The sequence below is a fragment of the Rissa tridactyla genome, chromosome 22 (genome assembly GCF_028500815.1).
Source record: "Rissa tridactyla isolate bRisTri1 chromosome 22, bRisTri1.patW.cur.20221130, whole genome shotgun sequence".
Lineage (NCBI taxonomy): Eukaryota > Metazoa > Chordata > Aves > Charadriiformes > Laridae > Rissa > Rissa tridactyla.
Window position 1 is genome coordinate 3,119,053 of NC_071487.1, and position 10,894 is coordinate 3,129,946.

A 10,894-nucleotide genomic window follows, 5' to 3' on the forward strand; every position below is an offset into this window, starting at 1 on the left:
GCGGGGAAGGGGGGGGGGGGGGGGTTTAAGATGGCGGAGGCTTCACCGCAGCCGGGACGGTTCTTCTGCCACTGTTGCTCCGCCGAAATCGCCCCGCGCCTGCCCGTGAGAGGGGGTGGGGGCCTGGCCGCGGTCCGGGGCGGCGTGAGGGGGGGGGGACTGGGGCGCGGGTGGGGGGCCCTGGCTGTCCGGGCACGTGGGGTGAGGCCTGGGGGGGCCGGGCTGGGCCCTCCGGGCGGGTGGGGACGACCGGGGGGCCTGGGGTGTGGGGGGGGGGGCCTTAGGAGAGGCGGGGGTGAGGGCTCCGGGGGGGGGGCGTGTGGCGGTTGGGGTTCGCGGGGGACGTTAGGAGGGGCTGGGGGGGGACGGAGCGGGGAAATGGCGGCGCTGGGGGCGACGGGGGGCCGTCAGCTGAGGGGAAGCGGCCGGTGGGGCCAGAGCCCAGTGGGGAGGGGGTCCCCTGCCCCTCTCGGCCCGGTGCGGGGGGGACCCCCTGAGCAGCCGTGCCCCGGGGCGGGTGGGGGGTGGCGGGCCCGGGCCGCCTCCGGCCCTGCCGGTGTGGGGGTGCGTGTGACACCCCCGGGCTCGGGTACCCGCACCCCCGTTCCCTGTTCGGGGCGAACCCCGCGGGGTGGCGGGGGCGGGAAGGTCGCTTGTGTCTCTCTGTGGGATGTGAAGGAGCGTGAGGGACGCATCGCAGGTGATCGTACCGTAGGCCAGGGCAGAAACGACCGTACCCGCCCCCCCCCCCCCGCCCTGTTCCACCTCCAGCGCTCGGGCAGCGGGGCTTTGATCGCAGGGGAAACCCCCACTTGTTCGGGGTCCTGTTTTCCCGGTAGAAACGGAGCATTGGAAAGGCACTGGCTGGAGCATCGTGGTGGGCTACGGCGAGGTCTTCTGCCGGTCTCCTGCTAAATGTTGTGGGGTGTTAAATTCAATTTGGCGGATCCTGCCAGTCTCTTATTTGTCCCGGAACTTTTCACAACGTCTTGTCAGAATAAGGCATTGCTTTTTGTTAACGTTTATTGAATTTTAAAAGCCACACACTTGTGAGCATAGGTGTCTCTCTGCCGTGGTTGATTAGACTTGGCCGTCGGTTTGGTTTGGTGACGTGCTGTTTGTCCTTTCGCCCTCTCGGTTGGTCTTACTGGTTGGGCGAGGGCAGGCCTTGCTGGTAAATCTCATAGCTTGTGTTGGAGTGTGAGGACAAAACTCTTGATAATGCTCCTGCTGAATACGTAGACGGGCCGGGGAAAGCGTCTTGGGAGCTGAAGGCTGTAACTTAGAAATATCGGTCGTTTATTTCTGTTTAAACACCCAGTGTTGGGCTCGTGGCAGCAGAGAACATCTGGTAGCGAATGCACGGAACGGTGGTAAGGGAGCGGACAACTGCTTTTGTTGATTCAGGTCTAGTTAATTGCTAGTTAATGAACTTGTTTTGGGGGTCCAAGTTCACTTGGTTTCACTTACTGTTTGCGGACCGAGCTACTGGAGATACCGCAGCGTGTGCTGCAAAAGGAGTGGCTCAAACAGCCTGAGAAACAGCAAACTTTGACATTTGTGCGGTTCCAGCTGCAGAGGAATTTGCTGATCCCTGTGTTCAGAGTGGTCTGTAAGCACAAGCACACAAAAAAGCTTCCCTTAAATAGGAGAGTTGAGAGGAGTAAGTTGCTCACCGCTCGAGGGTGGCTACCGTCATAATTTACCCCAGTGGCAAACTGGTGGAAAGTAAACCAGCAAGGGGGTGTTTCAAAGGCAGAGGCAATTGGTCTGACTGTCTGTGCCTGACACAGGAGTTCCCGTGTGCCGGTAACCAACTCTGAGAAGAATTTGGATGGTGTAGAAACGTTCTTGACATCAAACATTGTGTAAATTGCGTAGACCCAGTTATTTCACAATCGCCGATCTAAAGAGCCCCGCGCGGAAGAGGGAGCAGCAGCGTCTCCGAGTCTGTTTTCTGGGTCCTGGTGTTTGGAGCTTCCTTATCTCGCTGGGCAGGGGCAGCGCGTGAGTGGCTCCGCTGGCGTTGACGCCTTGTGCTGGGGCCTTATCGGGCGTTTGTTTCTGCGGTGGCTGGAGGAGCGATCCCAGATGTCTTATCGGCGCAACCCCATGCGGCTGGCATCCCCTCCTCTTTGGGGGAATCCACTGACTTTGTGTAAGGGCCTGTGCCAATTCAAATGGAGCAGTAGTAAAGGGAAGTAGCATTATTTTTAGAAGCTCTTCAATTTCTTCCACGCTGAGCCCAGCACAGGGTTTTGGGTGGTTGTGTTTGCCCACCGTGGCTGTTCCGCTGCGGCTGGGGTTAGGTACGGGGTCTGGCGCTTCCTCTTCTGACTCGGCGGTGCTGCGTGATGCTGCTTCTTCTTGAGGTCTGAAAAGTGAAGCAATTTCCTCTCAGGATCTTAAGCGTTCTGGGCTGCTGCTTGCTACGACAGTGTGGTTGTGGAGTAGAAATTATTCGCTAGCCCCAGAATTGTGAGGAAAAGGGACTGTCACAAACTCCCGAGGAATCCTGCTTCTGCACACAGGGGCTGTTTATTCCCAGATATTCACTCTCCGGTGTTAAAGGCCACAAGGGTGGCAGTAGCTTTCTGTAATGAGCGTTGAGCGTGGGAGTGTAAAATTCTGGTATTGTGCGTTGCAGAATGACCCTCTTGTGTTTCCGTGACCTCTGTGTGTTGTGAACCCGAGGCTGAGTTAGGAACAGCTTTCCATTCAGCCCTTCCCAAGCGCCAGTGACGCTGTGATTAGCCTGTGCTGCAATTCCCTCCTTGGTTCTTTCATTAGGACGGTTTGGCCCCTTGAGGGGGGGGAAAGGCCCCCAGAACACACAGCTATTTCAAAACTGGTGTCGTGAGTGCTGCTCTTCTGGGAAGGCTGGTGGTTTTGCTTTCACTTCACCCAGAACTGCATCAGATGTTATCTAATGCTTTGTCGCTACTGGGGATTAACTAGTGTTATCCAAAGCTTTTCTAAGGCCAAGTTCCAAACAGGCTCAAGCCTAACAATTTGCCTCACCAGGCTAGTGAAGGCAAATATCAGTGGTTTGGGCTCTTTCTGGCTCTGTAATCGTGGCATGCGTTTGGGACGACGGGCTGCTGGATTCTTCCACCCCATCACGCTGAAGGCACTCTTTGCAGCTTTTACTTACCACTTTCTCTTCTCATTCAGTATTTCTTCTCCCGCAGGACTATATTTGCCCACGGTGTGAATCTGGTTTTATCGAAGAACTTCCCGAAGAGCCGAGGTAATGTGCTGCCCCAAAGGCTATTGCTGGAATAAACTCAGTCTTTTCCTTTTTCTGGGTAAAGGGCAACATTAGATACTGAATACACCATTTTTTTTTTACTTCTGCCCAATATTTGGCTCGTCTTTCTTCACTATGGGTATATAGAGCTTAATTTGCATAGTTTGCATCAACAGGTAAATCGGCCACGGGAATGCTGAGTGTCATTCGTTGCATGTAAAGGGTGGGGGAGGAGTGGGTTGATTTAAAACAAACAAAAAAAAGCGCTGGAGAGGCTTTCCCCGTGGCATGTGGTAGCTCTGGACTGGTTTGAGTCATCAGGGTAGAGATAACCCTCTGAGAGAGGAATCTGCGGAATGGCGAGTGTACGTATGCTTCAGTGTATAATTTAATAACTTAGTTTAGATTACAAACGGCGGAACATTTTGACTGAGACTTTGGACTCCGCGCTGGAGCGGAGATCTGCGTTCACGTGCTTTACTGCTGACTCAGCTGTGGGACTGCTCTCTGGCGGTGTCAGAACGGGCAGGAGTACAAGAAATGTCTTCAAATGTTTGGGACGCATTTGCCGGACCTTGGCTGTGACTGGCTTTGGGACAGGCAGCGCGCAGGCGGATGTTGAGTGCCGGGGCAGACTGAGCTGCCGAAAGAGGTGTTCTTTACAGCTTGAGGTTTCTGAACTGCCGAGGTGACGTTTGGTCTGACTACGCCAACCTTAGAGGCTGAAAATGAATCCTGTCTAATCCTCCCTGTATTGGTGACTTGCTGTGACCTTGGGAGAGTCGCGTAATCACTGAACCTTTGGGTTTTCTTACCACGAATGTCAAAGGGTAGGCCTGGGTACTGAGCAGTAAGTGTTCCTGCAGCTCTCCGAAAGCAGAAGTCTAACAGCATTAGGAGTTTTCCTGATAATCTGTCCCGTTTGGTCACATGCCCCTGCAATAGAGAAGTTCCTTTGATTCAAGATTAGACTTAAGCACGTTTGGGTCATAGTGATCAGGGTTTGTACCTTAAGACTTCTCTTCCTGGTGCTCCAGAGGATTAGCTGATTTGTTTGAGGTGGACTGTGTAGGGAATCCTTGCTTGACATCGGGGTTCGGTCACTTCTCCGCAGCTTCATAAAATCAGAGTACAAAAGGGTGGGGAGAGATGGATGAAGATGTGGGAAAATGGGAGTTGTGGGGAGGGAAAAATGACACTTGATCTGGACAATTAGCGGATCAGCAGCTGAAGGTGGACCGGTTTCCGTATGGAGCTGGCCCCGCCCTGGGTGGAAGAGGGGGTGAGCAGACCTCCGAGGTCCCTTTGAGCTCTGGCTTGGCACAAGAATGAATCACTCGCGTTCTGAGTGCTGTTACCGAGCAGCTGTATTGTCTGCTTTTCCTGTCAAACTCATGTCCCTCGCTCCCCTCTGCCAGGAAAATCTTTTCGTAGCACCCTTCTGAGTGCTCTCTTAGCGATGCTCTTCATTCTTCACAGGAACGCTGACAATGAGACCAGCTCCTCCACATCAACCAGCGATCAGAGCAGGCATCCCTTTGAGGTGAGTCCTCTCCACCTCTTCCAACGCTTTCTGCTTTGCCATTGAGTTGAAGTATTTTTCCGTTAGTGCATTGGTTAAATGTTCCCTGGATTATGACAAAACTTAGGAAAGGATTAACGTCGTCCACATGCTGCTCCTGAAATCTCTGCATGTCGTATTTTTACTGTGTGTTTTTAATAGGACTGTCACTTGTAGCTTATTCTTGTTGTGAGGGGGCTAAGCCGGGGTGTAGTGGGCTGGCTGGGTGTGTTGCTATGCAGTAGCCTCAGCTTAAAAGGCAGCAGTTACACGCAGCAGCGAAAGAGAAACCAGGGAAGCTGTAGTCGTTTCTTACCTTCGTATGTAGTTTCAGTCTGTGTCTGTTCCTCACTAAGCCGCTTCTGAGCGTGCCCTGATCCACCTGTGTCCAGCGAGGCTTGTGAGCTGCTATGGATCTGCAGAGAGGAGTCTTTGTTGGAAGGCTGGTGAAATACCAGCTGTGGAAGCTCAGGGCTCTTTCTTTCCTTGTTACAATCTGTTCCCTGAATTCTCTCCCTCCCAGAACGTGGATCAGCACTTATTCACCTTGCCGCAGGGCTACGGCCAATTTGCCTTCGGGATCTTTGATGACAGCTTTGAGTTTCCTTTCGGGTCCAATGTGCAGTCGGAAGACAACAGGGACTCCGAAAACCGGAGGGAGCGAGAACATCAGTCTCGGCACCGATACGGTGCCAGGCAGCCCCGAGCCCGTCTCGCCACACGCCGTGCCGCTGGCAGGCACGAGGGAGTTCCCACGCTGGAAGGGTGAGAGCAACTGCCAGGTTCTTGGGGAGGAAGCCCGGCTATTTTTCACTGATAAGACCTAGCTGAAAATGAGCCCATATAATTTTCTCATCACTTTGAGAGGCAATCTCTTGGAGAGCCGTGCTCCTGAGCACGCCTGTCCAGTGCGACTCCTCCGTAGGTGCCCAGCTTTGTCGCGTGAACTCACGCAGCTGGATGGTCCAGCTGGGCCTGCAGCTGCTGGCAAACTCTTGCCTTCAGTCTGTCGTGGTATTGGCCAACGGCCGGCGACAGATGCTCCCCCACGACCTCTTGTACACGGGGAGGAGGGGGAGAGAGAGAGATTTACGAGTTTAGAAGAAACTAAACTACTTTAATGAAATATTAATAATAAAATAAAAAGGAAAATGATGCAATAGATACAGTATATACAGAACTGTACTAAGCTCCCAGGATGATGTCACCGGCAGGCACTGGGGAAGTCCCAGGCTGGACTCAGCGACGGGTGGGAACTGGATTCCACAGATGGAGTCAGGAACTCGCAGATCAGGATCAAAGACAGACGAACAGACAGGGTCCTCCTCGGACATCAGCCACTGAAGGAAGAGCATTGACCCTTTGATCCCTCAGCTTTTATACTGAGCATGGGGCAGATGGGATGGAATACCCCTGTTGGTCATTTTTGGGTCACCTCTCCTGTCCGCTCCTCCCTGCAGGTGGGACCCCTCTACGCTTTTCCACTTCCGACCCTCCAATGGGGCAAATAACGAAATTAGCTGACCTTAATTTCAGAGAGTTAGAAGAGGCCTAGCTAAGAAGTAAAATTCCTGAATGGAAGGTTGGTTCTGTTTTACCTCAAACCAGGATACGGTCTATAGTGGCCATTTCACCTGAGCACAGTGGCGGGGGGGCTACAGTCTGCCTGGGGGCTTTGGCCGTTAAGCCTGCAATAAGGAAGTATGTATTCGGTGTGAGGGGAAATGAGAGAAAACACCGGAGAAGACGACTAATGTTTCTTTAGCTGCATCTTGGAGAGCCACTGGACAGCTTTGTCAGAAATTATCCCCTTAAATACAATATTAGAATTTCTCTTTATCAAGGAATAATCAGTTCATAAGATGCAATTGCTGCAGGATATTTTTCCTTTCGCCCCTGATGGTGCGACAGTATTTAGCGTATTTACCCACTCCTTCCGTGTCGGGTTTCTGGGCTGGTGGACACTAATTCATACATAATCCCGGTTTTCTTGTCTTTCAGAATTATCCAGCAGCTGGTCAATGGAATTATTGCACCTACAACGATACCTAACCTAGGACTAGGTCCTTGGTGAGTTGGACGATGTACTGCTCTTTCTGCCAGTGTTCTTGTCCCTGCTCCCAGTCGGATTTAATTGTTGTCCTTATTCTTAAAGGGGAGTCTTGCATTCAAATCCAATGGACTACGCGTGGGGTGCCAACGGCTTGGATGCAATTATTACACAGGTAAAACTGGTGTTAGAACGTTGTCTCCTGGCCTCTCGTGCGGTGCTGCAAAACCGTCAGCGCGCGTTGTGATGCTGGGGGGGGGCATCCACTGAAGGGGGAGAAATGGGAGAGCGGGTCCGCAGTGCAGGCCGTGTGGGGTTCAAGCGCCCTGGCTCAAGAAACGAACAGGTTCTGAGTGCGGCTGAGCTCACATCTTCTTTCTGCCTTCTGCGGCCTCTTGGTTTTTTTTTTTTTTTCAGTTACTAAATCAGTTTGAAAACACTGGACCGCCGCCAGCAGACAAAGAAAAGATCCAGGCCCTCCCCACCATACAGATCGCACAGGAACACGTAGGTATGTATATCTCCTCCAGGGAATCCTTCACAAAGAGCTCTCTGAAAAGTTCCGTTTAACGTTTTCTTGGGATTTTAATTTGGTCTGCCAGTACCTTCAAGGCCTACAACATTTCAAAGAGGCAGACAACATTTCAAAGAGGCAGAAAGGTGAAGTGTTGCTGGGTTATACGTGCGCACAAAAAAGAGCAGTGTGGGACGGGGTGGCTTTGCCCTGGGGAGGCAAACTGTTGTGAGGAGTTTGGGGTGGACAGAGATGCAGAGCAGCAGGGGAAGGGAACAAAGCAGCAAACCCAGGGCGGGGAGAGGTGGGGGTAGGAACTGGAAAACAACGCGCTTCCCTCTGCGGGGGGGAGGCAGTGGTGGGGGCAGCAGTGGGAGAAGGGGAAACGGAGGTGGGAGCCCGAGTCGGGTGCTTGGAGTGTCATTCCCTCCTTTGCAGCTCAGCTGTGCTTTGGTTTCCTTTTATGACACAGATTCTGGGTTAGAGTGTCCTGTGTGTAAAGAAGACTATACAGTCGGTGAAAACGTCCGGCAGTTACCCTGCAATCACCTATTCCACAACAGCTGTATAGTCCCTTGGCTGGAGCAGGTTGGTGCCGCCCGAGGGGGTGACCTGGGCTTTGTATCACTTTGCGGGGGGGGGGGGGGGGGGGGTTGTTTCTTGGTGGTTCTGTTCTGCTCTGTGAATATTTTCCTACCTCCGTGATGAGGCCTAAGCATGAGCAGCCTTTGATCAGAGGAAGGAGTGTCATCCTAGCCTTTTCCTTGAGTGCCGTTCCTGTATCGTGTTTCTAATCCTGTTTCCCATGTTTCTTGTTTTGTTTTTGTCTGCTCTCCGAAGCATGACACGTGTCCCGTGTGCCGGAAAAGCTTAAGTGGACAAAACACTGCCACAAACCCCCCAGGACTCACGGGGATGAACTTCTCATCATCCTCCTCCTCCTCTTCCTCCAGCTCGCCTAGTAACGAGAACTCATCGAACAACTCATGAATCTTAATCTAACCCTCTGTCCCCGGGGCCCTCTCCATTGTCCCTCCTCCCTCCCCAGCCAACGTAAGCAACGAAAAGGGGCTTCCAGAGCAGAGCGAGGTGGGGGGGTAGCGGGGGGAAGCAGCGCCCCCAGAATTCCCTTTTGAGTTCTGAAGACATGGAGACTCTGGGTCCTTCGGAGATGAGAAGCCTCGAGTTCTGTGACGGGGGTGGGGTGGTGGTGGCGGGGGGGGGGGGAAGAGCTCTGTCTATTAATAAAATCATCCATTTGCCGCGTGGACTTTGAACCGTTGCAGTGAAAGGCTGCTGCGCTCCGCAGAGGGGAAAGCCGAGGTGCTGGGCTGGCGGTTGCGATTCTGAATGGAAAGGTTGTTTGTATGGTTTTGGAATTTGAGATTCCTTCCTTTCTTTCTTTCTTTTTGCTCCTCCTCCTCTTCCTCCCCTTGGATTCTATCTCTTCTGCTTTGGAGATTGAAGTCTTTAAAATGATACTGCCTCCCTCCCCAGGGTCTCCAGCTGGGGAGGGCCAATAGTTGTCACTGAAAACATGAACTCTTGAAAATAGACCCCGTCATCCTTCCCTTCCCCATCTCCAGTCCCATTTATTTTTTTTTCCTTTGTAACCTCACCCTTCCGATACTCGACACTGAAAGGGTTTTTATAATTTTAAATTATTACTGCTGTTAAAAAAAAAAAAAAAAAATAAATGGACGTTTCAGCTCAACGAGACGTTATGCATGATTTGAGGAAAACTACAGGGTAAGCTCTCTGGAGGCTGCTGTGCTGAGCTGGGCCCTTTCGCCCCCGGGCAGGCTGGCCTTGTGCGAGCCCTCGGGCTTGTGCGAGCCCTCGGCCCCGCCGAGGGGGGGTTGCGAGCTCTGGGCACCCGGCTCTGACACAACCAGCACCCGTTTGCGTGTCTCCAACCTGCGGGTCCTTGAGCGGTGGCTGCAGGATGGCGACTGAAAGCATCCTTGCCTGGTCTTTTGTATTTTATTTTTTTTTACGCCCTCTCCCTGTTGCAGTCCCGCACTTCTCGCAGCCTGAGCCGACTTTTCCACCGTGTCGCCATCAGGACGGGGCGTGCACCGGAGCAAGGACCAGGCAAATATCATTGTGATCGAATAACATAACAGGAAAAACAACATTTTGGAGAAAAAGTGTATTTCAAAACTACTTAAAATACAGATGATTAAAAAAAAAAAAAAAAAGGACAGAGAGACAAATATCCAGGTGTGTTTGTGACTCAGTTTCTGTCACAGAGCTGGAGGCTGGAGAATGAGAAGAATGTGACCGGAGCGGGCAGTGACCTACCTGCTGCCTCAGTGACGTGGCTCCGAGGCGCTGGCCCGGCTGGTGTGGGACGGATGTCAACTGCTGTCCCTTTCTCCTGCAGGGACTTGGGGCAGTCGTGTCTCCCTGACCCCGTAAGCCTGTTTTTTGTGCCAGCGCTGTGTGTTCCACGCTGCCTGTGGGGACCTTGCTGTGACAGACACCAGAACAGGAGCTTGGGACCCTGCTGGGTGGGATGGCTGGAGGGTTCGAGGGCTTGGGAGCCTCCCTGCCTCTTCTCTGGCGTTTTGGGGCCACTGAGGGGCTGGGAGTGGCTGGGGAAGGTGCTGGGCTCCCTCCCTGGCTCTCGGTGTCCCTTCAAAGCGGCCTTTCCCCAGGGCCTGGCCCCTCTTCCCAAGAGCTCTTGAGGAAGGGATGTTCCTCCTGTAGGAGGGGAAAAGCAGGCGGCTTGTTTGGCATTTCTCAAGCCATTTCGGAATACGAGAAGAGGTGGTTTGTTGGGAGAAAACGTCCCCAGCGAGGATGGCAACAGCCTTTGCCAAACCTGCCGGGGCCATGGGGCCGGCACTGAGCAACTCTCCTGGAATGTTTTTCCTCCTCGGCTTTGCCAGGGCAGCCCAGCGGCGCCTTTCATCCGGGCGGGCGGATGCCTGCGGGACGAGGGTTTATCTCAGGACTGGTATATCAGGGTTAATAGCCAGGTTGAGCCAGAAGCTTCTGCCACGGGGATCCTGGGTTCAGGAGGTGGGTGGCAGCAGGAAGGTCCCCGGCTGCGTGTGCCCGTGGGCTGGGCTGGCACCGAGGGAAGGCTTTGCTGTTCAGTCACCGAAATGCAGCCCAGGAGACCTGGAAAAACCATCCTTCTCCCGCCACATGGGGTTCCCGGCTCCGCTGGAGCTTGGGAGGCGATTCCTCAGGTGTGGGCAGTGCCCGGGGTGGGTGTCGAGTGGACGAAGCAGAGCCCGCAGTGAGTGCGTGGCTGCTGCCGCCTGGCCGGGGCCGGTGCCCGCTGCGGTCACCACACAGTTAACGTGGTGGCTGTTCCCTCTCGCAGCCTCCTTTGGAGCTGGTTGGGTAAGAAATGGAACGAGTTTGGTGGTTTGTTTTTTTTTCGCTGGGGCCATGGCTCAGCTCTGACGTGACAAAGTGACCAGGTTGCGGTGCCTCGCCGAGAGCAGCGCAGGAACGTGCCCTGGCCGGGGGGGGCCGAGGCACGGGTGCTATTTCTGGCTGTGC

The 10,894-nt window shown here is 53.7% G+C and overlaps 1 protein-coding gene across 3 annotated transcripts; it reads left to right on the top strand.

Moving 5' to 3' along the window:
- On the top strand, window positions 1-9,089 carry RNF126 (ring finger protein 126). 3 transcript variants are annotated; one of them, XM_054182185.1, is made up of 9 exons: window positions 1-105; window positions 3,192-3,250; window positions 4,730-4,793; window positions 5,335-5,576; window positions 6,813-6,881; window positions 6,967-7,036; window positions 7,279-7,372; window positions 7,848-7,963; window positions 8,216-9,089. In XM_054182185.1, the coding sequence occupies exons 1-9, from the start codon at window positions 31-33 to the stop codon at window positions 8,363-8,365; spliced, it is 939 nt and encodes a 312-aa protein (XP_054038160.1). In that variant the 5' UTR covers window positions 1-30; the 3' UTR covers window positions 8,366-9,089. The 3 variants fall into 3 exon arrangements, with proteins under 3 accessions (XP_054038160.1, XP_054038162.1, XP_054038161.1); XM_054182187.1 differs by lacking the exon at window positions 1-105 and adding an exon at window positions 1,208-1,373; XM_054182186.1 differs by lacking the exon at window positions 1-105 and adding an exon at window positions 2,219-2,372.
- Window positions 9,090-10,894: the final 1,805 nt, after the last annotated feature.